At 42.8% G+C, this 26,683-nt stretch overlaps 1 protein-coding gene across 27 annotated transcripts in view; it reads left to right on the top strand.

Moving 5' to 3' along the window:
- The window catches only part of LOC100084433 (sarcolemma associated protein), a 139,378-nt gene that overhangs the window by 28,033 nt on the left and 84,662 nt on the right, over positions 1 to 26,683 (top strand). For 14 of the 27 annotated variants that reach the window (XM_029050616.2, XM_029050622.2, XM_039910108.1 and 11 more), the window contains exon 2: positions 21,338 to 21,491. In XM_029050616.2, the coding sequence (XP_028906449.1) occupies positions 21,338 to 21,491 (154 nt within the window). The remainder of the gene's footprint in view (positions 1 to 21,337; positions 21,492 to 26,683) is intronic. The other 13 variants (XM_029050631.2, XM_029050629.2, XM_039910116.1 and 10 more) reach the window with 1 other exon arrangement.

Genomic DNA, 26,683 nt, shown 5'->3' with positions numbered 1-26,683 from the left:
GCTCAGAGAGGTTGGAGAATGGGCTTAGAGCCACAGGGAAACAGAAGGGGCCCAAAGGTGCCAAGAACCAGACAGGAGAGGAGGTGCGGAGAGGAAGGGTTAAGAACTAGGATGAAAAAAGCCAGAGACCAAACAATAACAACTGTTGGATGATGATAGGAGTATATAATAGTGGTATTAAATGTGTACTCTGTGCTAAGCACTGTACTGAGCACTGGGGTAGGTACAAAATCAGGTTGGTAACAATCCTTGTCCCACATGGGGCTCAGAAATACTGGTGAACATCATGGGTTCCCTGCAAAGTCCTTTGAAGGGTTCAGTTGCGCTCTAGCTTATTTTTTTTGATTGGCCTAAATGTAAGGTAAAGTAAACTGAAAAATATTACTAGATAAAATGTAAAAACTGCCATAATTTATTTGAATTTACTTTAGGATATTCATTGGTAGGAAAAGGGCTGCTGAAAGAAATCAATCTGAGCCACTATTTTAGAAATACTTTCATTTTATACTGCAGAATAGTTGTCAGTGGAATTCCCATAGAGATCCTTCAGAGCACTGGGTTTCAGCCTTTATGACAAACAGTGGGACAGATCTTGGAAATTTACCACCGGGAGGATCAGGAGATAAAAGATTACCTTGTTCGTTTGCCTGAGGCTATCTGCTAGTCCTCTCTTTTCACTATGGCAACATTACTGAGGTGTGGGTTTGGGTTTTTTTGGGGGGGGGCAGCGGAGAGGGTGTAGGAAAGTGAAAGACCTGAGTAGAAGAGGAGCTTGATTTGAGGGGAGAATCCATTGGGGAAAGTACATGGTTTCATGGTGGTGGTAGGGGGGTGTTTTTAAGTGAAACCAGTGATACCAGGGGTTCGGTTTCTAAAAACCAGTTGAAAACATCAGCATAGAAAATTAATATCCATTCTGAATGAGCCTCAAATAGAGTGGTAATCTGTATATACTTAGGTTTTCATGTCTGAAGATGGCAAACACAATTTGCAAGTGGACCTGTTGTAATATGTTTCAGGAATGCAGATTTTGAAAATGGGCAGTGAGAAAAGATTTAGTGTAAAGCCACCTGGTTTTCCATTGAAAATGAGTTGAGGTGGGAAGAGGAATATAAATTGAAGATTCTTTCAGATTAAAAATGTTGTATATGGTTTTTCTTTGTAAAACAGGCATGCTTTATTTACACACACACACACACACACACACACACACACCCACACACACCACCCCCCCCCCCTCTCTCTCTCTCCCCCTCTCTCCCTCTCTCTCTATATATATACGGAGCTCCAGGTTGATGAGGAGGGTAAACTTCTCTTAAACCATAACAAGGGAAAACTGCCTTTGGTAGAGTGAAGTGGCAACACCCTGGCAGAATTTTTCAATGCTGACAACAGGATGAGTACAGATGGGAGTTTTATGTATAATGTAGCTGTGAAATCAGAAAAAAGGTGGGTCTAGAGAAAAACACTTCCTTTTTCTTTATAAATATGTAACTGAAAACTGTAAACAACAGAAAAGAGGGAGCCTTTTGTGACAGGACCATGTTCCTTATTTATGGCAGAACAAAGCCTCTTAATGTTTATTTTACCACCAGAGGACAAGCAGTAGGTGATGATTAAAATAGCCCTAGTACAGCCAAAACCCAGGACTCAAACTGTGTATCCCTGGCTCCTTTCCTTTCTCCTATGATGGGAATGTTTGTTTAGTAGAAAAAAGGCATAAAATTGAACACGTACAGGAAGAACCTTTGTATAGCTAATGAAGCTTGTAATTATTGGGTAGAACAAGAGGCTGCCCTTGGAAAATATTTCCTATAAATTTAAGTTTGCTTTAGAAGAACCATAGCTTATGGAGTTTTTGCTGGTCTGCTTAGGTTGTATTAATAACCTTTGCTCTAATAAGCAAAACCAGCATATAATCAGTCAGTGGTATTTAGTGAACACATACTGTATGTAGTAGTAATAATAATGATGGTATTTGTTAAGCGCTTACTATGTGCAGAGCACTGTTCTAAGCGCTGGGGTAGACACAGGGGAATCAGGTTGTCCCACGTGGGGCTCACAGTCTTAAGCCCCATTTTACAGATGAGGGAACTGAGGCACGGAGAAGTGAAGTGACTTGCCCATGGTCACACAGCAGACAAATGGCAGAGCCGGGATTCGAACCTATGACCTCTGACTCCAAAGCCCGTGCTCTTTCCACTGAGCCACGCTGCTTGAGTACAGTACAATAGAGTTAGTAGACACAGTCCTTGCCCTCAAGGAACTGACAGTCTAAAGTGATAGACATTAAAATAAACTACCGAAAGGGAAAATAGAATATAAGGATATATACATATGTGCTGTGGGGCTGAGAGTATGGTGAGTATCAAAGTGTGTACGAAGTGTTGATCCCAGCACACAGGTGATGCAAAGGGGAGCTTAGCCAGGGAAGGCCTTTTGGAGGAGGGCTTTGAAAATGTGTAGAATGGTGGTCTGTTGGATATCAAGGGGTGTTTGGAGGGATATCTCTTCCAACAGGCCTTCTCTGATTAAGCCCCCATTTTCCCTACCTGCTCTCCCCTCTGCATCATCTATGTACCTAGCTGTGAACCCCTCAGACACTTTGATACTTAACCCCGTCACACAGAATTTATGTACAGATCCTTATACTCTTCTATTTCCCCTATCAGTAATTTATTTTAATGCCCATCTCCCCCTGTAGTCTGTGAGCTCCTTGTGGGCAGGGATCATTTCTATCAACCCCGTTGTATTGTACTTTCCCAAGTGCTTAGTACAGCTCTCTGCACACAGTAAGCAATCAATCAATACCACTGATTCCAGGCCAGAGGGAGGATGAGGGCAAGGGGTTGGTGGAGGGATAGACGAGATTGAGGTACAGAGAGTAGGTTGGCATCAGAGGAGTGACTTGTGGCACTTGGATTGGTGGTAGATTAGTGAAGGGGAAAGCTGATCGAGTGCCTTAAAGCTGATGGTAAGGAGCTTCTCTTGGATGTCGAGGTGACTGGGCAACCATTGGAGGTTTTTGAGGCGTGAGGAGATATGGACTGAGCACTTTTTTTAGAAAAATGAACCAGGCAGTAGAGGTAAATATGAACTGGAGACAAAAGAGGCAGAGAGCTCAGCAAGGAGGCTGTGGTAGTCAAGGCGGCTTATGATAAGTGCTTGGATCAGCCTGGTAGCAGTTTAGATGGAGAAGAAAGGGCAGATTCTAGAGATGTGTAATAGCTCCTTCTGTTTTAGACATCAAAGCATTAAAAAAGTAAATATGAGATGATGTGGTAGTCTTTATCTTTTTATGGATATGTACTTGAAAATCTTTTTCTAGGAGTTACTTTCCTCTTCACAAAACAGCATGTGGTAAAATATCGTGTCCTTAGATAGTTGCCAGACTTTTCACTATTACTTTCTTTTGCAGAAACACCAAGGGATGCATTTCAGCCAAGCAACTGCGAGTTTTGCTCTAGGCTTGTTTCTGCCCCTTCTTCTTTAATAGAAATATTTCAGAATTGCAAGTGTTGTGCTGTCACATGAGGTGAAAGACAAGGGAAAGGAAATTGGGTCTAAGGTTGTTGGGAGTGCTTGACTGAAGAAAAGGGAGCTATTAATAAAATCCATTGGAAGGAGTTTTTCAAAGACCTGAGTTGTGGCTTGAATGATTGGCAACTATTTTAACCCCATTTCACAACAGCCACAGGAGAGGTTTAGAATGGCATGAATCGTTGAGGTGAACAAAAGCGATGGGGAAATAGGCAAGGGACCTGGAACAGTTAAAATTTCAGCAGAAATGTCCTTCATTCTAAGAATCGGAGGACCTTAAGGACACTATGGTTGTGATAATATTCAAGAAAGGAAATTGCTTTAGTTGGGAATTTGAGAAGCATCACACTGTTCACTCCAACTGGAAAAGTAAATTGCAGGAATCCTTTCTGCTGAGACTTTCCTCCCAGAATCTCAGGGTTTAGAGCACCAGCGAATGTGATTGATGTGGTTTTAGCTGTGCACCAACTCCAGGAAAAATGCCAAGGACACCATAAACCTCTTTATATGGCCTACCTTCATATGAATTATGAATGAATCATCAGAACTGGGTGGCGTCCCCCCAAGAGTTCTAAAGGAACTCTGAGGGGGCAGTTTCAGAGTTCCTGGTAATGGTATCTGACCAATCATGAAAAATACTTGCTGTATCAGAGGACTGGTGAATTGCCAGGGTAACTTGTGTCTACAAGTAGTGATGACTCTGGAAACCATAGACTGGTGAGACTCATGCCAGCACTGACAAATTAGAAAAATACAGCCTGTTGGGAAAAATACAATATGATTTATGTGATGGGGAATTATGTGTTTGTACAAGGGGTCAATTAAGCCTGTGGATGGAGGGGAACTAAGATTTTTCAAAAAGGCTTCCAAAGGCTACCTTTCAAAAGGGTACTGCAGCAAGGCTTTAAAAAAAATAACAAGTAATGTTGGGATTGGAGGGAATGTTATGTCGAGAAGAAAGCCATTTTAAGGATAGTCTACCAACTGTGTTGTACTCTCCCAATCAATCAGTGGTATTTATCGAACCCTTACTCTGTGCAGATTACTATGCGCTTGGGAGAGTGTAATACAACAGACTTGTTATACCCATTCCCTGTCCACACTGAGTTTACAGTCTAGAGGGACAAATTTACAGCACTTAGTACAGTGCTCTGCACACAGTAAAGTGCCCGATATATGCCATTGGTTGATAGGAAGCCAAGGATGAGGGTTAAACAGCCGCTCTTCAAGATGGAGAGGTGTAAATGATGTGGACCTCACCCCTTTCCAGAGAATCGAGTTAGAGCTTGTTTTATTTAACAGCCTCGTTAAGGATTTGGGAGAAGGAGTTTGACTGGTGAAATGCATGCCTAAGATGACAAAATTATCTTCAGGCTTGGTTTACAGATATTTTGTGCATTGAGTTTTTTTAGGACAGTTTTATGGTTTGTAGCTGAGAAACAGTATTATTTTTAAAGTGGTAGCGGATTGAACCTCAGTCCCGGTCATTCAATTTCAGGTATTCTATTTGTCTTGGAGTTTGTTCCTTCGCATAGTGGCACCTTTTCTTGTTTTGTAGTTCAGAAATGTTTCACGAAAGGTACTTAGATTTATTGTGTTTGTGCTATTGCAAGTAGTATTTTTCTGTTTAACATATCTGGAACCAAGTGTGGTTCTTCAGCAGAGCCTTGGGCTAAGGGGGAATCCCGTGGAACCTACCCCCCCACCCCAATGCGTGATACCGATAGCAGACATGGCACTGTAGCTAAAGGCTGTGGCAGAAAATGTGAGGCTGCTGAGCTCTGTCTAGCATTTGGGTGCAGGGAACGGTGGAGGGAGGGAAAGGAGGAGGGCTGGAGGAGGGAGGGAGAGCAGCCTCCCGGGAGCACTTGCCAGTCACAGGCAACCCCTTGCCTGTGCCCTGACCCTCTGCCAGGCAGGGTGGTTGGTGCCCCTCTCCCTCCCCCAGGAAGATCAAGGACCCTCTACTGACATCACAAGTGTTATATGGGGCGGGGTGGGGGGAATGGCAGGAAGAAACTGTGACTTCTTGTGCACAAACTGCTTCAAGGTTTCATTTTGTGGGGCTTGCCTACACAAAAAAGTTTGCCAACTCCTGTTTGAGTCCATTTCAGTTGTTACTGTTGCTGCAAATAAAATGCTGATGGATTTTGCTGAAGAGCTGTTGCACAGCCCTTACACTTTAGAGGGTTTAGAAAACCGCATGCACAGAGAGAGAAGTAAAGGGTTCACGCTTGCCATACCCAAATTAACGTCTTAAGCTATCGAGTGCAGGTGGACATATTTCCTTGAGAGTTTGTTGGTAAATGTGTCGATAGGACAGAATCACGTGAATGACTTTTTAGTCAGATGTGAAGTCTGTTTAAGCTAATTGTTAGACTTCAGCACTAATAACCCAGGAAATGATTAAGCTCTCCAATTACCGATTTTATTTAGGCTTCAGCACTTTGACACTCAGATCTCTCTATCAGCCTTGGGAGAAGAAAAATGGAGAAGGGAATACATTCCTTATCAGCTACATGCATACCGAAGCAGCTAAAGCATGTGGGTGAGAAACTCTTAGCAAGTCTACTTTTACCTATTTTTAGTTTTTTCTATTTAATTTTTCTGACCCCTGCATGTTAAAAGAAGTCAGGTGTCAGAAAAATTAAGTTTGAGAACCCTTTAACTCTCAGCCTGGGAAAAGGTCTAATTCGTAAAACAGATTTAAAATTTTTCATTTTATTTTTACAAGAATTGTCAGATTGAGAATTCATAAATGATTTTAATGCATCCAGTTTTTGCTCTTTTGCCTGTTGCTCTGCCATATCTCCATTGCCCTTTTCATAGCCTCATACCCATCCTACCCCAAACATTGATGCATTCCAGTCTCCCATAAAACATTAATTCCAAGAGTGCATTTTGGCTGTAATTTATAGTTTGATTTTAAAAGCATCAAATAGTCTTTATAGGCTATAAACTTTCATATTTGGATCACCAAAATCCTTGGCCCATAACTTTCAGAAGGCTTCGACCACTTGCCGTCCCTTCTAGACTGTGAGCCTGGTGTGGGGAGGGATTGTCTCTCTCTATTGCTGAATTGTACTTTCCAAGTGCTTAGTACAGTGCTCTGCACACAGTAAGCGCTCAGTAAATACAATTGATTGAATATCAGATGTTCCTGTGTTTTTCATTTCTTTCCAACTTTTTCTTGAATCAGAAAAGTAGCCTAGTGGAAAAAGTGTGGACTTAGAAGTCAGAGAACCTAGGTTCTGATCCTGGCCCTGCCATTTGCCTGCTCTGTGACCATGGGCAAGTCATTTAGCTTCTCTGTGCCTCAGTTTCCTCATCTGTAAAATGGGAATTCAGTACCCATTTTATCTCCTACTTAGATTGTGAGCCCATGAGGGACAGAGAGTATCCAACCTGATTAACTTGTATTTACCCAGGGCTTAGAACAATGCTTGACCCATAGTAACAAATACCCCAATTATTGTTAGTAGAAGTACTAGTAGTATTATTATGACCCATTAGCATTTCTCCCCACCTTCATATTTTTAAGACAGATTAATGAACTATGCTAGCTAAAGACAGAAATGTTAAGCCCTGGAATATAATTTCAAGTACTCTAAATCCCTTAAGTCTATTTTCACAGTATGCATCTGGTTACATTACAGAATTTTTAAAATCATTTCTCTGATTTAATTACTCGGGTTCACTCTATTTTTCATTTCAGACGAAATGATAGTGGTGTTCAATATATCAATCAACAGTATTTGAGTATTTACTTTATTGTACTCAATAAGACACAGTCCTTGCTCTCGTGGGGCTTACTGTCCTTCTAGGGAGGCAGGCATTAAATATGTTATAGGTAAGGGAAGCAACCAAGCGTAAGGATATATACATAAGTACTTAGCGGGTGGGTGCAATGCCTAAGTGAGGCGGTAGGGAGGGAAAACAGGGTGGGGGGGGCTGGGAACTTAATTAAGGAGGGTTTCTGGAAGGACAGGTGATTTCACTTGGGCTTTGAAGATGGGGAGAGTGCTGTCAGATATGAAGGAGGGAGTTTCAGGTAGGAGGGAGGGGCAGTTGGCAGGAGAGATGAGAGCCAAGCACAGCAAGTAGGTTAGTAGTTATGGAGTGGAGTGTGCAGGCTGATGTAGGTATGGATTGGAGAGGAGAAAGTGGAGGCAGGGAAGTTAGTGAGAAGGCTGATGCGATAATTGAGTTGGGATATGACGTGCTTGAACCAATGAGGCAATAGTTTTGACGGAGAAGAAGGAGCAAATTTGGGAGATACAGAGGTAGAATTGATAAGATTTAGTAATGGAATGATTATGCGGGTTGAAGGAGAGAAATGAGTCAAGGATAATGCCATGGTTGTGTGGGCTTGTGAGACAGGGAGGGTGGTGGTGGTGTCAGCAGTGATGGGAAAGTCACGGGGAGGAGTAAGTTTGGTAAAGGAAGATGAATTCAGTTTTTGACATGCTGAGTTTGAGGTGATAACAAGGCATCCAGGTAGAGATGTCGTGAAGTCAGGAGAGGGAGAGACGTTGGAGCTGGAGAGGTGTATTTGGGAGTCATTTGCGTAGAGAAGGCCATGGGAATAAATGAACTTTCCAAGGGAGTGTAAAGGGCAGTTTCATACTTGCTTTAAAAAATCTCTTGATTTTTGGAAGGTGAGAGAGAGAGTGTGTGTGTATTAATGTTCAAAGATGATGCTATTAGTGTTAGAAGTCACCAATGGGTGGGTGTGGCTGAAAAAGCCAATGGACCCACAGTTCTACCCACACTATGCTTATACAAGGACCGCCTTTTGTTGTACTCTGTCGGTGGGTTTTTTTTTTTTTTGTTTATGGTACGTTACATTGTGCTTGCCTTTGCGGTTCTTTCTCCCTGAATTTCTTGAAGCCCCTAGTCAGAAAGGGCTGCTACTTTTCGTTTTCACCTGAGATATACCACATTGTCTGAGGCTTTGTTTTACTGCGTCTATAAAACGTTTCTTCTGTTCCCCTGGTTTTTTGGTTGCCCAATTTCAGCTCATCGTATAGTGTTTGGGTGTCCTGTGGTGGTCCAAAGCTTTGTTGAGATGAGCATAACTTCGGTGATAGGAGACTGACTTCTAGAATTTCATTATTTGTGAACCTGTTTTTCCGGTTGATGTCGCATTTGGCCAGTGAGTGGTGATGACGGCCCTGCTCACATTTGGTTTTTAGTAGTACAGAGGTGTCGGGCAAAAAATACAAACAAGTACTTCACTAACATGTAAGAGTGAAGATGCTGAAAAATCATTAGAACATGCAGAGAAGAGAATTCAATAAATAATTTCAAAAAGATTCACAGATTTAGAAGAGAAAAATGGAACATTCAAGAATTTCATTTCACTTTGGAGTCACTGTGAAATGTATACATGTGTGTATCTGTGTGTATAAGTACATCTGTGGTTTCTGAACTACTTCAACTATATATATGAGAGAGTTATTACCACTTGACAAAAGGTGTAAATTTGGGAGATGGGACTCTTAATTTAGGAATGAAATGCCTCTTGGATATAATAAACTCCCCTGGATTGAAAGATATGTGATAATTACAAACAAGTATTGAATCACAGTGTTGTATAAACAGGCATTATACCTTATTTTACCTAAGCTGAAGGGAGACATTCCCCTGCAAATACACATCAACATAGCAGGATCTGTACCTTTAAGCACTTGATCTTCATCCCAATCCTCAGCCCCACTGCACTTATGTCCTTATCTGTAATTTATTTATATTAATGTCTGTCTCCCCACACATTTAAGAACAGTATGTACTTTAGATAATTTTTTTGTTGTTTTTAGGAGTTTTTCAGTCTCAGTGATTTCTAAATATACAAGCTCTCCTGCAATCTCCACATGCCTGAATAGGACTCATTGCAAGTACATCATTTTAAAACACAGAGGAAAGCACTAGAAATGTACAGGTACTCAGCAATAAACATTAGCTAACAGTGAAACTAAATGCTGTCGTACTTGACAAGTCATTTTAGATCGAAGAACATAATGAAAGCACAAAGCCTGCACAGTCACTTCCTTTTGTCACATTGACAGAAGACCACTGCAGCAGACAGATTAACCTGGAGGGCAGAAATCGGGAGAGGGATTTCTCTCCTAGAGCAAAAGCTTCATGGAGCCTTGGACGTAAGGAAGCAGATTGGAAAACAAACAGGCCTGATGTGAGACAAGAGTGCTACCCTTACTTGTAAATAATGGGGAGGGTGTGTTGAACCCACATAGGTCTTTTCAGCCACATTTGCTTACCTCTCCTGTGAATCAGAGGACCCAAGTTCTAATTCCAGCTCCGCCCTTTACTTGCAGTGTGACAAGCAAGTCACTTAACTTCTTGGTGCCTCAGTTTCCTCATCTACAAAATGGGGATTCAGTACCTGTTCTTCCTCCTGCTTAGACTGAGAAGCATGTGGGACCTGATTATCTTGTATCTGTTCCAGCATTTAGTACAGCGCTTGGCACACAGTAAGTGGTTAACAGATACCACAGTTATCTCCTCTGTCCTCCAGGACATCTCCACTCAGATGTTTCTACTGTATCTAAAACATAATTTTTATAAAGCCAAAATACTCCTCTTCCTTCTTAATTCTACTCCTCCCCACTAGCTTTCTTGTAGCAGTCAATAGCACCACCATCCTTCTTGTCCCAGAAGCCTGCAAACTTCTTGACTCCTTGCTCTTGCGCCTCACATTCAATCAATTAGTGGTATTTTTTGAGTGCTTGTAGTGCGCAGAGCACTGTCCTAAGTGCTTGGCAGAGTACAATACAAAAAGAGTTGGTAGACACCTTCGTTCTCTGAATCTATTGCCAAATCCTGTCACTTCTTCCTTCATGACCTCTCTTGGAATCGCTCTCCTCCCCCAGTCCTCTCCACCCTAGCAGCAACCTTGGTGGTACAAGCTCTGGTCATCCCGGCTCGGCCATTTGTCAGCTGTGTGACTTTGGGCAAGTCACTTCACTTCTCGGTGCCTCAGTTACCTCATCTGTAAAATGGGGATGAAGACTGTGAGCCCCACGTGGGACAACCTGATTCCCCTGTGTCTACCCCAGTGCTTAGAACAGTGCTTGGCACATAGTAAGCGCTTAACAAATACCAACTTCATATCATGGCTAGGCTATTGATTTAACCCTCTCACTGGTCTCTCAGCCTCTCTTTCCTCCAGTCAACACTACATCCTGAAATATGGGTCATCTTAATGATCTGTGGTTTGGCCTGCATTTACTCAAAACTCTTCACTGGCTCCCTGTGTCCCTCCACATCCAGTAAAAGTTACTCCCAAGTGTCAGACGGTCTTGGAAATACTTGGATATAATTTTTTGCATTTGGCTTTTGCCAATGCCAACATAGATTTGTCCTCTTGAGGCAAGAAATCTGAGGTTCCCAGTGAGTGGTGTGTTTTTAGGATACTTTTTACTGGGAAACCTGAACTGTGGGTGCTGCCAGAAGAAAACAACAGACTGTTTTGGTGAGCGTGACTCTTGGGTATAGAGATAGAGTGTGCAAACAATGCATCAATCAGTCAGTGGTACTTCTTGAGCTCTCACTGTGTGCAGAGCACTGTACTAAGCACTTGGGAGAGAAGCAGCATGTCCTAGTGGCGAGAGCATGGGCTGGGGAGTCAGAGGATGTGGATTCTGAACCTGACTCTGCCTCTTGTCTGCTGTGTGACCTTGGGCAAGCCACTTAGCTTCTCTGTGCCTCAGTTACCTCATCTGGGAAATGGGGATTAAGACTGGGAGCCCCACGTGGGACGACCTGTACCTTGTATCTCCCCCCAGCGCTTAGAACAGTGGTTGGCACATAGTAAGTGCTTAACAGATACCATTATTATTACTATTATTATTATTATTACAATGCAGTGGAGTTCCATCAACAGTGCCTCACAGGTCCTCACCTCCCGATGAAGGATGTTTAGGCAAGTGGTGAGATAGAGATAAAAGGTTAAATAGACCAAAATTAAGGCATTCTTTGAGAGTGTATATTGACTCACACACCATCACAGCACTTCTAAAGAGGAGTAAGTTGTATTTGAGTGGTCATTTGGTGCAGTTTACTGAACTAGGCATTTGAAGTACAAAATAAAGAAAAGACATGTTCCCAGGAGACAAACATAAAGGTATTTACAACTCAAGTCATCCCAATAAATAATTGAATTAACATATATTCATGAGTACCGAGAGATGGATCTAGCCCTCATATCAGACAAAGAAAGAATTTTAAGGCAACAGCACCTTAACCATCATTTGAACATGTCTTCCACCAGGGAGGATGATACTCTACAAAGAATAGTTTGCATGTCAACCTGCGAACACCGTTGCTTCCCCGCCAACCTTTAATTCATTCACTCAGTCATATTTACTGAGCGCTCACTGTGTGCAGGGCACTGTACTAAGCACTTGGAAAGTACAATTCAGCAACAAATAGAGACAATCCCTGTCCACAGCGGGCTCACAGTCTAGAAGGGGGAAGGGGGCATGATTTAATGAAATTATCTCTTCAGTTAGAGAGTGCCACACAGGAATTCAAAGATAACACCATCACCATCTTCAAGAAGAAAGGGGAGAGAGGTGACCATAGAAACAATCATGGTGTCTCACTGCTTTCGATTGCTGGTGGGTGACAAACCAGCATCCTGGTCTGATTACTAAAGAACAGCATTAACCATACGCTACTGTAATCTTAATGTGTCTTCAGGCCACATTAGAGCATAGTGGACATGATCTTGGTTGCATGTCAGGTGGAGGAGAAATGCAGGGAACAATAATATCTCTTCAGTTTGTGGACTTTACCAAAGCATTTGATACTGTCACTGGGCCTGATCCCTGGCAACTAGTAAAAAAGTTCACCTGTCCCGAGAATCCTAAGGTTTCCTCATGATGATCTGGCTGGCTGCATCAGAATTAGAGAGACCACATCTGCTCTTTTCCCTGTCACCGACAGAGCAAAGCAGGACTGTGTACTATGTCCTTTCTCATTTATCATATCCTACGCAGCGGTGCTCAGAGTCTTGATTCTGGAGGGTTGTGGTAGAATAAGGTTCTGATCTTCTGGGAAACTCTTTCGACTGACTCATTAGGCTGAGCGCATGATCAGAAATCCTCGAATCACTCCAACAGGAGCTCCTATACTAACACTGATGTCTGTGCCCAAGAACACACACAGCTGATTACGAACCACTTAGAATCATCAAAGCACCACAGACTGGTAGGCTGAAGAAGACTATACCTACCGTCACCTGACCAGTCCTATATACAACCAGGGATTTCAGTTGGAGACACTCCTGAATGTGGTCACAGAATTTTGCTCCCTGGGCAGTACGTTGTCCAATGATGCAAGGATAGACAAGGTGCTAGAAAACTGAGTCAAGAAGGCTAGTAAGTCTGTGTTGTAATTTATACAACTGAGTCTAGCATAAGTGAATTTGGGTAGCCTAGTAGAAGTACCAAAACTTCAACTGGGTTAGACAATGTATTTCTTTTTCTTTTTTTCCCCTTTATCTTGTTTTTTTGTTTACATGGTATCTCCTGTTCCCTTCTTCTGGCCTCATACTTTTGTGTTCCTCTGTATCTCTTTCTATTTGTGTGTATTTATGGCCCTGCTTGAGATCTCTATGTAAGCATAGTTTTGTGGTGTGGTGGGTGTGTGTGCGCACGTGAGTCCATCCATAAGTAGTGGGGAAAAGGAATATGTCTTATGCGGGGAGGAAGAGGGGGAGAAAGTGCTGTGTGTTTGTGTGGGCTTATATGAATACTGAGTAAGCTCTGGGACTTTTATATGAGGCTGTATGCATCAATCAGTGGTGTTTATTGAGAGCTAACCCTATGCAGAGCATGGTATAAAGCGCTTGGGAGAGTATAATATAGCTGAAAAACACAATCCCCACCTTCGAGGAGCTTGCAATCTAGGGGCGGAGGCGGACATTAAAATCAATTACAGGTAGAGGAAGTAACCAAGAATAAGGATATGTACATAAGTGCTTGGGTGTTGAGGATTGAGTGAAACCCAAGTGTTTATGGGGTACAGATTCATGTGCAGTGGTGATACAGAAGGGAGGGAGGATAGGGTGGGGAGATGGAAGAATAGATAGGATTTTAATAGGGTTTTGAAGATGGGAAAGTTTGGAGGTATGTTAGATATGAAGTGGGGAGGGACTAGGGGACTGATGGTGAGGAGATGATGATGAGATAGAGGTACAATAAGTAGGTGGTTGTTAGAGAGTAGAAGTGTGTGTGTGGGCTGGGTTGTAGTGGAAAAGGAGTGAGGCTAAGTGGGAGGGAGATAGCTAATTAGCCTTTAAGCTGATGTTGAGGAGTTTCTGCTTGAAGCAAAGATAGCTGGACAAACATTGGAGGGTTTTGAGAAGTGAGAGGTGTGCTAACGTATTTATTTATTTATTTATTTATTTAAGAAAAATGGTTCAGGCAGTAGAGTGAGATATGGACTGAAGAGCAGAGAGACTGATGCAATAGTCAAGAAACGATATGACAAGTGCTTGGAGTAGCGGGGTAACAGTTTGGTTGAAGAGGAAGGGCCAGACTCTGGAGGTGTTGTGAAGAACTGACAGGATGTGGTGACTGAATATGAGGGTCGAAGGAAAGTGATGAGACAAGGATAATGCCCAGGTTTTGCGCTTTTGAGACGGAGGATCGTGGTGGTGTCTGCAGTGATGGGAAAACCGAGGGGAGGAGAGAGTTTGGTAGGGAAGATGAGAAGTTCAGTTTTGGACATGTTAAGTTTGAGTTGTCAGTGGGATATTCATGTATAGATGTCCTGAAGGCTGGAGAAAATGTGAGATCTCAAAAAAAGATGGAGTTAGGGACTGGAGAGGTAGATTTGTGCCTCATCCGTATAGAGATGGTAGATGAAGACGTGGGAGCGGATTTGTTCTCCAAGTCAACGTGGTGAGTGTGAAAGAAAGATATAAGTGTTATGCGGGAGAGTTTGTGTGTGCCTTAGGTTTTGTATGTGAGGAGGATAAGAGTTTGTGCCAGGGAGAAGAGAAACGGATGTGTGTGCATAAGCATTTATGTTGGTGGGGGAACAGCTGCTGCCATCTGGCTACGGGAGTGGGGCCGGAGACCATGTCTGAATCAGTAGCTTCATACCTCTCCCCAGGGCAGAGGGCCATATGCTTACCATTGTGTGCACTTAATAGTTATCATTACTGAATTGTAAGCTCCTCGAGGGCAGGGATCATGTTTTTAACTTTATTTCATTCTCCAAGTGGTTGTGCACAAAATTAAATGAATAAATTGTTTACTATTAATATTAAGACTCAATATGAAATAAATGCTCCCATTATCTTATAAGTAGGGGCAGTTACATTTTTCAAGTTCATATTGTGAAATTAGTGGAAGGGGACATGGAATCTTGACCCTCTAAATAATGATTTTGTTCTTTGGCTTTTGATTGAATTTTGGTTATGTTAATGGTAAAAAATATTGGGGAGAGAGTTTTAACAGTGTAAAATTTTTGCCAAATAAAAAAAATTCTGTTCTAGATTGACTTGTTGCTACCAAATTCCAATATACTTGCCAGTGATTCCTCCTTTTACTAAGGTCCTTGGTTAGGGTTTCATGGGTATTTATTTTCTTGCCTTTCTCTAAGATTTTTTTTAAGCCAGCAGATAGTTCTCTATCTTGAAATAATTCATTTGGTTTGAGGAATCTCTTTTTCTTCTGTTAATAATTTTCTAGTGGATCTGTAGGGTTTTTGATATCCAGGTTGTTTTCAAATACATTTTTCTTGATTATAGGAACTTGTTAAATGCATTATAAGTAGATGACCACATTATTGTAGAAAAATTAGATGTCCATCAAAAGATTCCGTACTTTACCCTAAGCAACCAGGGCGGGTCAGGGAGAAGGTTAAAATCCCCCAGAATTCTGGGACAGCTATATTACAAATCCCAGAATCCTGTGGGACCTAAAATGAGCATGTATTGAGGATGTTCCAGTCATGATGACAGAGTCTTAAAATGAGCAATAGCAGTTGGGTGTGATGCAAGGTAGGGTGAGCTGTAGATATCAGATCCATGGGTACAGTGACACAATTGCTGCGATAGCTTTTTGAGCTTAACTCCTAGCCTTGTTCATCCCAGATCTCTGACAGGACCTGAGAGTGTCCACTCAGGGTTGAAAAGATCCAAAATTGTGGCTTTCTTGCCTTCGACCTCCTTGAAGCCTGCCCTTTCCCAGTCCTCATCTTCCCTAAAATCCTAGTCCCCTCTGACTCCCACACTCAAAATGAAAAGTTGGCACCTGCGAGACGAAAGGTTTGGCTGGGCCAGTCCCAATTTACTGCACGTTTGTGTGTTTCTGTATAAATATACATGATATTATAATAATAACACAATATAGTATATATTATATTATGTATTATATGTAATTCTTTTGCACATTTTTTCTAAAATTGACTAGAATGCTCACCAAAATCCAGGACTGTTCCAATAAAAGCAAGGATGCGTGATCTAATTCACAAATCCATCCTTACAGGCTCAAAGTATTTAAGCATACATATTCAGACTTAAAACACTTATATACAACTCTACCCAACACCTGTCAGGCTCGCCAACTCCCTGTATGTGTGCTAGTCAGAAAGAGGATTGGTTGGTATGACTAGGGGTGTGTTTTACCAGTTGCTTAACTCCCTTCCTCCATACTTTCACAAGTCCCCTTAGTGGTCAAAGCCTCCCCTCCCCTTTCTTCCTCTCCCCCTTTCTGCTGTTGCAGTGGCAGAAACCCTCTTCCTCCTCTTCCCCCTCCCCCCCCCTCCTCCTCCTCCTCTCTTTCTGCGTTCATTTTTCTCCCTTGCTGTTACCATGGGGGCAGTCCCCTCTTCTCTTCTCTCTCCAACATCTGCTCTTCTCCATTCCCTTACCTCTGGTTGTTTCGAATGTCATCTCTGGTGAGTATATGTGTGTGTGTGTATGAGAGAGAGAGAGAGAGAGAGGAAAAAGAAAATCTGGCTAGTTGAGAACACATGTGTGCATATGTGTGGCTGACTAGCTGAGGGCTGCATGTTTGTGGTTGGTATTGCCCACATTCCCCTAATCCTGGTTGAGGCCAGGCAGTTTTGTTAATGTGGTACAAAGAAAATACTGTCTCAGGGAACCAGGCAGATTAAAGCCTTAAAGTTCATTCCTCTGTGCCTTTTAAGCCTAGACAATTGGAGCTTACTCTTGGCAGTTAGCTGTGCTCCTACCTGCCCTCCCAAGACCCACCAGAAGAAGAGCTTCATATGTAATGTATTTTTTTTTCCAGCTTCAATTGTAACTGGGATAAAGGTGAAGCTAGGGTGTGTTACTCTGGTACTTATCATAGGCTGAACCTTCTTTCCAGCAATTTCTCCAAGGAAGCTATCAGACAGCCAGTCGCCAGGCCGAAGCACATGGTATCTAACTTCTGGTAGCCAGATCCTCTGCTTGGCCCTGCCTGGTAGTCTTGAACCTCAGTGGTTGTAAATATTGCCTCGTGATCCTTAACATTAGTATTTTCAGTTGTGATCTTTTCTAATTTGTGGTACTGATTGTATCCCGATTTTGATCTTATCTGGTTGGGGAATCTGGTTCAACCTTGGTCACTGGGACCCCCATACAACTCTCATCTGCATCCTGGTGGAGTAATGGAGTTATCCACATCTGCCTTGGATAATATCAAAAACATAGGATGGTCAGTAATTTTAGCCAAGAATGTGATGTATAGCTGAGTGACTTCAACCGCGATCTCTTGAAGGAAGTGCCTTGTCCGAGCCGAATTCAGGATCCCAAAGCTGCTTCAGTCCACAACAGGGCTTAGTGGACATGAGCTTTTCTACGTGTCAGATCCAGAAGAAATGCACAGATCATCAAGCCTAGTATTCAATATTGATAAATACTACTTGATATCATCAGGAGATCTGGGCTCTGGAAATAACTGAACAAAATTGTGACCATCCCACAGAGCTAATCAAGAGACTAAAACTACTCCACACTGTGTCAGAATCAGAGACGTCTTTTCTGATCCTTTCCTCATCACCAACAGAGTAAAGTAGGGTTGTGTATTCTGTCCAGTTATGTTTAACCGGTTTTGTTTAGTCCCCACCGGGAATCCGGAAGCTGGTGTCAGGGTTCCAAACCTTTGGGAAGCTTTCAACTCGGCGTGCTGAGTACATTATCAAAAGTCGTTGAGTCACTCTTACCATAACTTCTAAACACCGATTTACTGGGCTCAGGAAGCATATACTTGAGATAACGTGCACAGCATTTTGAACTGCTTCTCAGAATCAGCATAGTGCTCTGGTCCGACAGCCTGAAGAAAACTGACTTTTTGGCCTGCATCCACAAACTCTGTGCACAACCAGGGATCGATGTCAATAGCAGTGTTGAATGCTGTCACTGAATTCTGTTTCTTGAGTAGTACATTTTGTACAGATACAAGAATCGTTGTGGAATTAGAGACCTGAATCAAGAAGGTTCAAGGATTTTGTGGAGTCAACATGGCATCAAGATTCTCGGCAATTTTAGTGTTCAACTTTCCTTATGGTTGTGTGACTTGGATCTAACAGAAGTCACATTCAACTTCTAGAGGAGCTCCACTGATGCCTACGTACAATAATTAAGTGGCAAGACAGAAAAACAAACAATGATGATTCTGGAATGATGAGGTCAACAAACAGCTGCTCTATGGGGAACTGAAGTGGGGTAATCATAAAAAAGGGGAACAGTAGAAGCGCTTTAAAGACACAGTGAACTCAAATCTTAAAATATCGAGCAATGGACCAGTGAGAGACAGCAATGTCTTCACCTTGAACAGGTCATTCTGGGTCTAGGCTGCAGTGAGTGGGACTCCCCCAATCGCTTCGTATAATGCTTTGCACACAGTAAGCACTCAATACCTTTGATAGATGGATTCGTGGATGAAACGGCTTTAAGTATATTTGTTTGGAAGGAGCAGAAGGAGTAGGCAGGGAGCGGGAAAGGAGATAATCTGTGATTTTTTTTATTTTGGCGGGGGGGACAAAGGGCTTTAAATGAGACCCATCAATCAGTGGTATTTATTGAACCCTTATGTGCAGAATGCTGTACTAAACGCTTGGAAAAGTACAGTACAGTACATGACCCCTGATCACAAGGAGTTTGCAGTTTAGACGGAGATATAGGTATTATAATACCAAGTACAGGTAAGGGAAGCGGTAGAGTCTAAGAATGCGTACATAAGTGCTCTGGGGCTGAAGGTGAGTTGAATATTAAGTGCTTACGGGTTACAGATCTTCATGAGTAGGTGATGCAGAAGGAAAAGCAAATAGGGGAAATGAGGGCATAGTCAGGGAAGTCTCATGGAGGAGATGTGATTTTAGGAGGGCTTTGAAGGTGGGGAGAGTGTTGATGTGTCAGATGTAAAGTGGGAGGAAGTTCCAGGGCAAAGAGAGGACCTGGACAAGGGATCGGCAGCAAGGTAGATGAGATCGAGTTACAGGGAGTAGGTTGGCGATAGAGGAGTAAAGTGTGAGGGTTGGGTTGTAGTAGATCAGCAGGGTAAGATAGCGGGAGAGTTGATTGAGTGCCTTAAAGCCGATGGTAAGTAGTGTCTGATGCGGAGGTGGGTGGGCAATGGTTGGAGGTTTTTGAGCAGTGGGAATGAACAGTTTTTTTTAGGAAAATGATCTGGGCAGCAGAATGAAGTAGAGACTGGAGCAGGCAGAGACAGGAGGCAGGAAGGTCAGCAAGGGTGCTGATGGAGTAGTCAAGGTGGGGTATGATAAGCGCTTGGATTAGCCTGCTAACAGTTTGGATGGCCAGGAAAGGTTGAATTCTAGAGGTGTTTAAAGGTGAGGATCTTTATCTGATCATTAGAGCCGTGAGCAACTACTATAATGCCCTTATTAGGAGAGTCACAGGAGTGGGCAGGTAAAATAATTTAGGTCAGCAGAGATGAGGGTTGTAGTATATCACTTATTTAGTACACAAGCCCTGAGAAACTCATGGAGGTCTCGTCATGTTACTTTGACAAGTTAGAAAATCAAAGGTGAACATAATTTATTTCATAGTACAGTTTTGCATAGTCTAGCCACTATGTTAGTTGAAGTAATACTAGTTACAACAACAGAAGTATTAATATGTCGTTTTAAAAAGATATCAGAAAAATAAGGAGATATTTTCTTGGATAAATACAAACATGTCTTTAAAGCCAGGAATGGTCTTTGTTTTAGGACCTTGTGAGTGCTAAAGTCTTTTTGGCTCAATATGGACAGTTAAGTGGAAAATTTTTGATGTGTTAATGTTAACTGAAAATTTTCAGTTATGGTACTCATCTGCTAGAATTTGGGTCAGTGAACTATTGCCAATTTTAATGTTGTCTTTTAAAATAAATGACATATTTCACTTTTGATAATAAACTGGGGTAGGGCTGTATTAAAAAATATGTGGCTAAAGCAGGACTGGGCGATTCCTTTGGCTGGAAGGGTACCCTCTTAGGGGCCATATATGAACTCAAACTCCTTGTATTTGTTGGGGAGGTTGTGGGTAGTTCAAGAGTTGAAAGTGGTGGTACTTAGCCTGAGGCTGCTCGTAACTAACACTGAACCTGCTGAGGATATGGGGGTCAATGGCCTGTGGGAGTCAGGGGTGCCAACTTTCATTCTGAGTGTGAGGGGTCAATTTGGTATGAGGCTTTAAAGGGGTGGGGCTTTTGAGAGGGCAGGGCCAAAAGAGGCAAGAAAGGAAAAACGCTGGGTGAATGAAAAGTTTTTACGTAGTCTCTAACATCAAACATTTTTTAACAACTTAAATGAGTATTTTCATGCTGAAAAAATTAAAGCCCAGGCAAAACTTAAATGTGCAGTAGTGAGGTTGGTTGTAAATTGTAGGTATTGAAGGTTAGTTTTCTGAAACACAAATGGTAACCCCAATGACAAAGCTAGGAAGCAGAGAGAGACACTGAAAAAGTGCTAATTAGTAACCATGGAGACAAATAATGCCTTGCTATTGCAAGTTAGTTTTGTAAAAGTTAAACTATGTCTAAATTAGCCAAATTTAGAAAATAAATTCTATCTTTAAGATGGGTTTTGAATTAAAATGAGTGCCCTTTGAAGAGAGAGGCTTATTTTTACCCAGTGTTCGGAATTATTTTTAAGCAATGTGTTTTCACGTGTTTTCCTTTTTTTCTGAGAAGCTATCAATTTGGTCAACTTTACAACTATAAAATGCTGTCAAATTGCTAATGGACATTTCCAAGGGACACTAGGATAGAAGCTCTTTTAGTTCCGTATCGTAAGCACTAATGCCCAACAATAAATGATGTAAAGACCCAGAAACAAGGTGAATTCACAAAATTGTTAAATTGTACATTAAAATAAGGAAACGGCCAACTTTGGGGAGAGGTTTCAAAATAGCTGGGTAAAAGGGCCTCAAGTGAAATGATGATTATAAGTGAGAAATGCTGCTGGTTTGAGAGGAAAGCCTGGATGTTTTCTTGATTTAAGTAAAAACTGCTGAACTGCCCTTTAAGCCTAAATTCTTTTGCTTTTGCTATCTCAGATCTTAATTCAGTGTAATAGTCTACAGACTTTATACTGTTGAATTAATGGAGAGTACTTAATTTATCTGGTGTCCTTGCTGATTATTTCTTTCCCATAAAAGGAAATTGTCCCCTCACGGTTCAAAGCTCCAAAGAACAAACGTGCAAAACAGTCTGTTTTTCATTTTTTGGTATTGCCTATCGCTTCAAATTAGGCATTATTTTAGTGACTGCATGTAATTTAAGCTCACAGACTTTTAACTTTGTTTTTGCAGTTTTATCTTCAAGACACTAAGAGTAGTAATGGTACCTTTATAAACAGCCAGAGATTGAGTCGAGGATCTGAAGAAAGTCCACCATGTGAGATTCTATCTGGTGATATTATCCAGTTTGGGGTAGATGTGACAGAGAACACGCGGAAAGGTAAGGGTATGGATCATTTTCTCTTACTTTAGTTTTTTTTACTTTGCATTACTGAAATCTGATAAGTGGACCTAACTTTCATTATTAAATCTCATGGGAAAACGGTATATGAAAAAGAAACCCTCTGGCATCTAATCATGTTCTACAGAATTCTGTATCTTCAGTTGACCAGAGTTTTTTCACGGGTGTTCTAATCATCTAGCCAATAATGGTTATGAGGCCAAACTGCTCAGAATCCCAAGAAAACTGGGACTAGTTTGCATGCTGAGTGCCCCATTAGGTTGCTGCTGCTGCTTCTGCTTCAGGGTCCCTGACCGCAACTCCAGAAACCCGTGCTCCATAATGCTAGTGTTTCCTCTTGGGGGCAAAGAGAGGGAGGGGATGGAGAGCTAACGTATGGGTCTCCATAGTGGCCATTCCACTGCCGAGGTGAAAGTGGTCACCGTCGTTACCAAGTGGCTGGAGGCTGGTATGTCAGCCAGAGACACTTGGCCAGATTCTGGCATCCCAGCCGATTGCTGAAACATATTATCACTGTATCCTAAAGTTAGTAGTAAATCAACTTTTTTGCTTCTGGGTAGTGATTTCTTGGGGGCTTTTGTCACTTGGAGGGTCAGTCGACAAGGAATTTGATGACTGATTTTTTTTTTTGTTGTTTGTTTAGGTGCCTCACAACTTACAAGGGAACCTTAAAAATGCTATTACTGAATCTGACCAATGATCTGTCTAGCCCAAGACAGTCAGTTTTCTGATAATGTGTGGGTTATGTTCTTGAACAACCTTACAAGGGTGCTATTTTTGCAACTTTTCCACACCTACCAACTTCCTTCTTTATTGAACAGTGTAATTTGCTGCCTCCATTTTCCTCTAATGCTCTGTTTGATTCCTCCCTTGCCCCCTAGAACTCCATGAGCCATTTCCCTTCTGGGGATTGTGTTAATCTGGGTCTTTTGCTTTCCCACCCTCCATCTTTGCCCAGCATTTGGTTTGAGAGATGCTCTGACACCTTCTTTTACATCTTCAGCACATGGTACAAGTTCTCTTGACCCGAAAGGACCCCAGTTCTTAAGCCCTCCTCTTCTCTGCAATATTGTCTCCTGTAAGAGTTTTGTTGCCCTTCTCTCCAGCTGAGTGTTCTTCCTCAGCGCCTTCTTTCTCCTCAGCAACCTGAACCAAGAGAGGTGGGAAAAAGTCAATCAATGAATGGTATTTATTGAGCCTCACTTTGTTCAGAGCACTTACTTGTCACCTGGGGAGAGTATAGTACAGTAGACACATTCCCTGCCCACCAGGACCATGTAGCCTACAGGAAGGACTCAAGATGTTGGATCCATATTTTTTTTTGCCTACTACAGATTGACTGCCCACCACCTCTGGGCCCCAGCACCTGTGGAGTTTGTCACCCTCCTCGTTAGAGTCGTGTCCTTGGTGGCAATCACAAGAGTAGCTCACGCTCAGTCTCCAGGGGAGGGCCAGTGGCTCCTCTCCCCACCCCCTGTGATGATGAAGGTGATCGTCTGCCTCATCCCCAGTCCATCCACCCAGCCCGAGCCTGGGAGATTCCCCCGGGGACAAGGTGGAAGTCATGGCTCTGGAAACCTTGCAGTGGTGGTTTCGGTCTTCAAGGGCCACCCAGTCTCCGCACCGCTTCCTGGCTCTCGGCTGCTGCTGCCACTTCTTTCGTCAGCCTGGATGTGTCAGCGGAGCCAGAGCCCCTGTCGCTCCTTAAGTACTGAGCGGTCCAGAGGCAGGAGACCGGGGGGACACAGGGAAAGGCCAAATGCAGAATATAGATGGTATTTAGCACTTTCTGTTGTGAGCATTGCACCCTCTTCTAGCACTTGTTTGTGAGGAAGGGGAGGGATCTAGTGAAGGAGGGAGGAGCTTTATTTGATAGTGTTTCAGAGTCACTGTTTAACTTTCTAGTTTAGCAGGTTTTTGTTACTCAGGGTACAAAATGTCCACACAAAACTTTGTCTTGGTTCAGAGCAATAAGATATGACATTCCTTTTCATCAGGTGCTTTGAATTGCACCTAACCCCGTGGTACCAAAGTGTGTAAGTTGAGGCAATTTAGTTTATTGATTCAAACATCTCTATCAGACAGGTTACTATTGTTCTTCATGCTCTGTAATTGAAGAATCTTAGACATCACATGGAGTCATGAATAGAAGTTTTACACGGATAACAATTCTTAGCTTGCTACACCTCATTGGTGATGCTGTCATGGGGTTTATGCAGAGCGGTAGAGATGGCTACGAGCCTAAAATTTTGAGTTTCAATATAACATTTAGAATTGCCTCTCATTAGTCAATCAGCAATATTGATTAAGTGCTTACTGCATGCAGAGTGCTGCACCAAGTGCTTGGAAGAGTGCTTAGAACAGTGCTCAGCGCTTAGAACAGTGCTTGGCATATAGTAAATGCTTAAATGCCATTATTAGTAGTACAGCGCAATAGAGTTGATAGACAGAATCTCTGCCCAGGAGCTAACAATTTAGTGGGAGATTAAATGGTTAGGGGAAGTAGTATATAAGGATATGTATGTAAGTAGGATGAGTTACAAGGTGCATAGTGACTCAGAAGGGAGGGAGAATGGAGGGGAAGAGAGAGGGTAGTCAAGAAAGGCTTCTTGGAGGAGATATGATTTGAGTTGGGCTTTGAAGACTGGGAGAGTGGTGGTCTGTCAGATATACAGGCGAGTTCCAAGCAGGAGGGAAGGTGTGAGCAAGGGTGTCGATAAGGAGAGGGGTGAGATCGAGGTACAGTGTGCTGGTCTTAGAGGAGTGAACTGTATAGACTGTGTGTTGGAGATGAGTGAAGTTAGGTAGGAGGGGGAGAGACTTCCCTAAAGCTGATGGTGAGGAGTCTGAGGCAGAGATGGATGGGTAACCATTGGGAGGTTTTTGAAGTGTGGGGTGGCGTGCGCAGAATGATTTTTGTAGAAAAACGATTCGTACATTCATTGTATTTATTGAGCACTTACTGTGTGCAGAGCACTGTACTAAGCGCTTGGAAAGTACAATTCAGCAACAAATAGGGACAATCCCTGCCCACAATGGGCTCAGAGTCTAGAAGAGGGGAGACAGACATCAAAACAAACAAACAGGTATCCGGACAGTGGAGTGAAGTATGGACTGGAGAGGGGGAAACAGGAGGCTGACACAGTAGTCACGACGGGATATGGTAAGTGCTTGGATCAGTATGGTAGCAGTTTGGATGAAGAGGAAGGGGTAGATTCTAGAGATGTTACGAAAGCAGGATTCAGTGACAGACTGAATATATCTGGGTTGAATGAGAGAGGCAAGTTGAGTGTACTGCCAAGGTGTTATGATTAATTCATTCATTCAGTCGCATCTATTGAACGCTTACTGTATGCAGAGCACTGTATTAAGCGCTTGGAAAGTACAATTCAGCAATAAAGAGAGACAATCCCTGCCCACACTGGGCTTACAGTCTAGTCTGGTTATGAGCAAGGTATCCTGAGAACCTCTGCTTTCTCATTTTTAAAAAATAAGAATGATTTCAATTCTTTAAAATTTACTTGTCAGGAGGTAAAGTGTTTTGTATGGTGCTATAGAAATATTTAATTTGATTGCATTTTGGTTGTAAATGCAAAATGCCATTTTTGTACTTAGTAAAACAAGTAATGTATGGTCTAGTGACAAGAGGATTAATTGACAGTCTCTGGATAATGACTTGCCCATCCTTATGTCTACTTATATCATTTTTAAATTAAATGAGGCTGGATAGCCACTCTATTAGTGGAATTCTTTGGCATATTAAATTTCAAAACTGGTAGCTTATAAAGGGAAAGGCAGTGTTTGGTTGAGTTCATCGAAATCAAGATGTTTATAATACTGTTCTATTCCCTTTTACTGTATCAAAATACAGGTATACCCCCGGGTCTAAATGATCACTATACATAAAATCGGGAGATACATCATGCACTAATTGCTGATGTAGCCCAGGAACTGTAAGGTCCTGCTCGATGTACAGTTGCTGCAAGGAAGACCCGTCCCTTCTTCCCTTAGCCTTGCCACTTGCACGCTGCTTTCAAATCAGTGACTTGCAGGCTGGGTTCTCCGTTTTGCTAGGGGCTTGGGAGGGAGGAAGCTTGGATGGGGTGAAAATGGAAGGAACGGAGAGCTGCCGCACTCACTCTCTACCTGAGACTGTGCTGCCTTCACTAAAGCCGGAGAAACACGTTGAGCTGCTCTCCCCTCCCCTGTTTCCCATTCATTACCTGTATCCGAGCTGAGCTCCGTTTAGTGGAGAATTGCTGTCTCATCAGAGCAGGAAATGCCCCTGGGTGAGATGACGTGGGGAAACTTGACAGGCAACCAAGTCCTCACTCTAGGTTTCAAGGCTCTCCATCACCTTGCCCCTTCCTACCTCTCCTCCTTTCTCTCTTTCTACCACCCACCCCGCACGCTCCGCTCCTCTGCCGCCCACCTCCTCACCGTCCCTCGGTCTCGCCTATCCCGCCGTCGACCCCTGGGTCATGTCCTCCTGCGGTCCTGGAACGCCCTCCCTCCTCACCTCCGCCAAACTGATTCTCTTTCCCTCTTCAAAACCCTACTTAAAACTCACCTCCTCCAAGAGGCGTTCCCAGACTGAGCTCCTCTACTCCCTCTGCCATCCCCCCTTTACCTCTCCGCAGCTAAACCCTCTTTTTCCCCTTTTCCCTCTGCTCCTCCACCTCTCCCTTCCCATCCCCACAGCACTGTACTCGTCCGCTCAACTGTATATATTTTCGTTACCCTATTTATTTTGTTAATGAATTGTACATTGCCTTGATTCTATTTAGTTGCCATTGTTTTTACGAGATGTTCTTCCCCTTGACTCTATTTATTGCCATTGTTCTTGTCTGTCCATCTCCCCCGATTAGACTGTAAGCCCGTCAGACGGCAAGGACTGTCTCTATCTGTTGCCGACTTGTTCATCCCAAGCGCTTAGTACAGTGCTCTGCACATAGTAAGCGCTCAATAAATATTATTGAATGAATGAATGAATGAACCAAGTGACAGAAATGCTTGCAGGGAGGAACTCAGAACTAGTCGGCAAGAGGGAATGTGGCCTAGTCAAAGTCAAACGAAACCAGCTCGCCACCTTTTGGAACAGAGAGGTGGGCCAGGACTCTGGTGTCTGGCCATGGGAATCCCAGTTGGAACACCATTTTTTCCCTGCCCCATTTCTG

This window comes from Ornithorhynchus anatinus, chromosome X1 (assembly GCF_004115215.2).
Source record: "Ornithorhynchus anatinus isolate Pmale09 chromosome X1, mOrnAna1.pri.v4, whole genome shotgun sequence".
NCBI classification, from domain to species: domain Eukaryota; kingdom Metazoa; phylum Chordata; class Mammalia; order Monotremata; family Ornithorhynchidae; genus Ornithorhynchus; species Ornithorhynchus anatinus.
The sequence above is the reverse complement of the archived record's forward strand: the minus strand, read 5'-3'. Positions and strand labels throughout refer to the sequence as shown.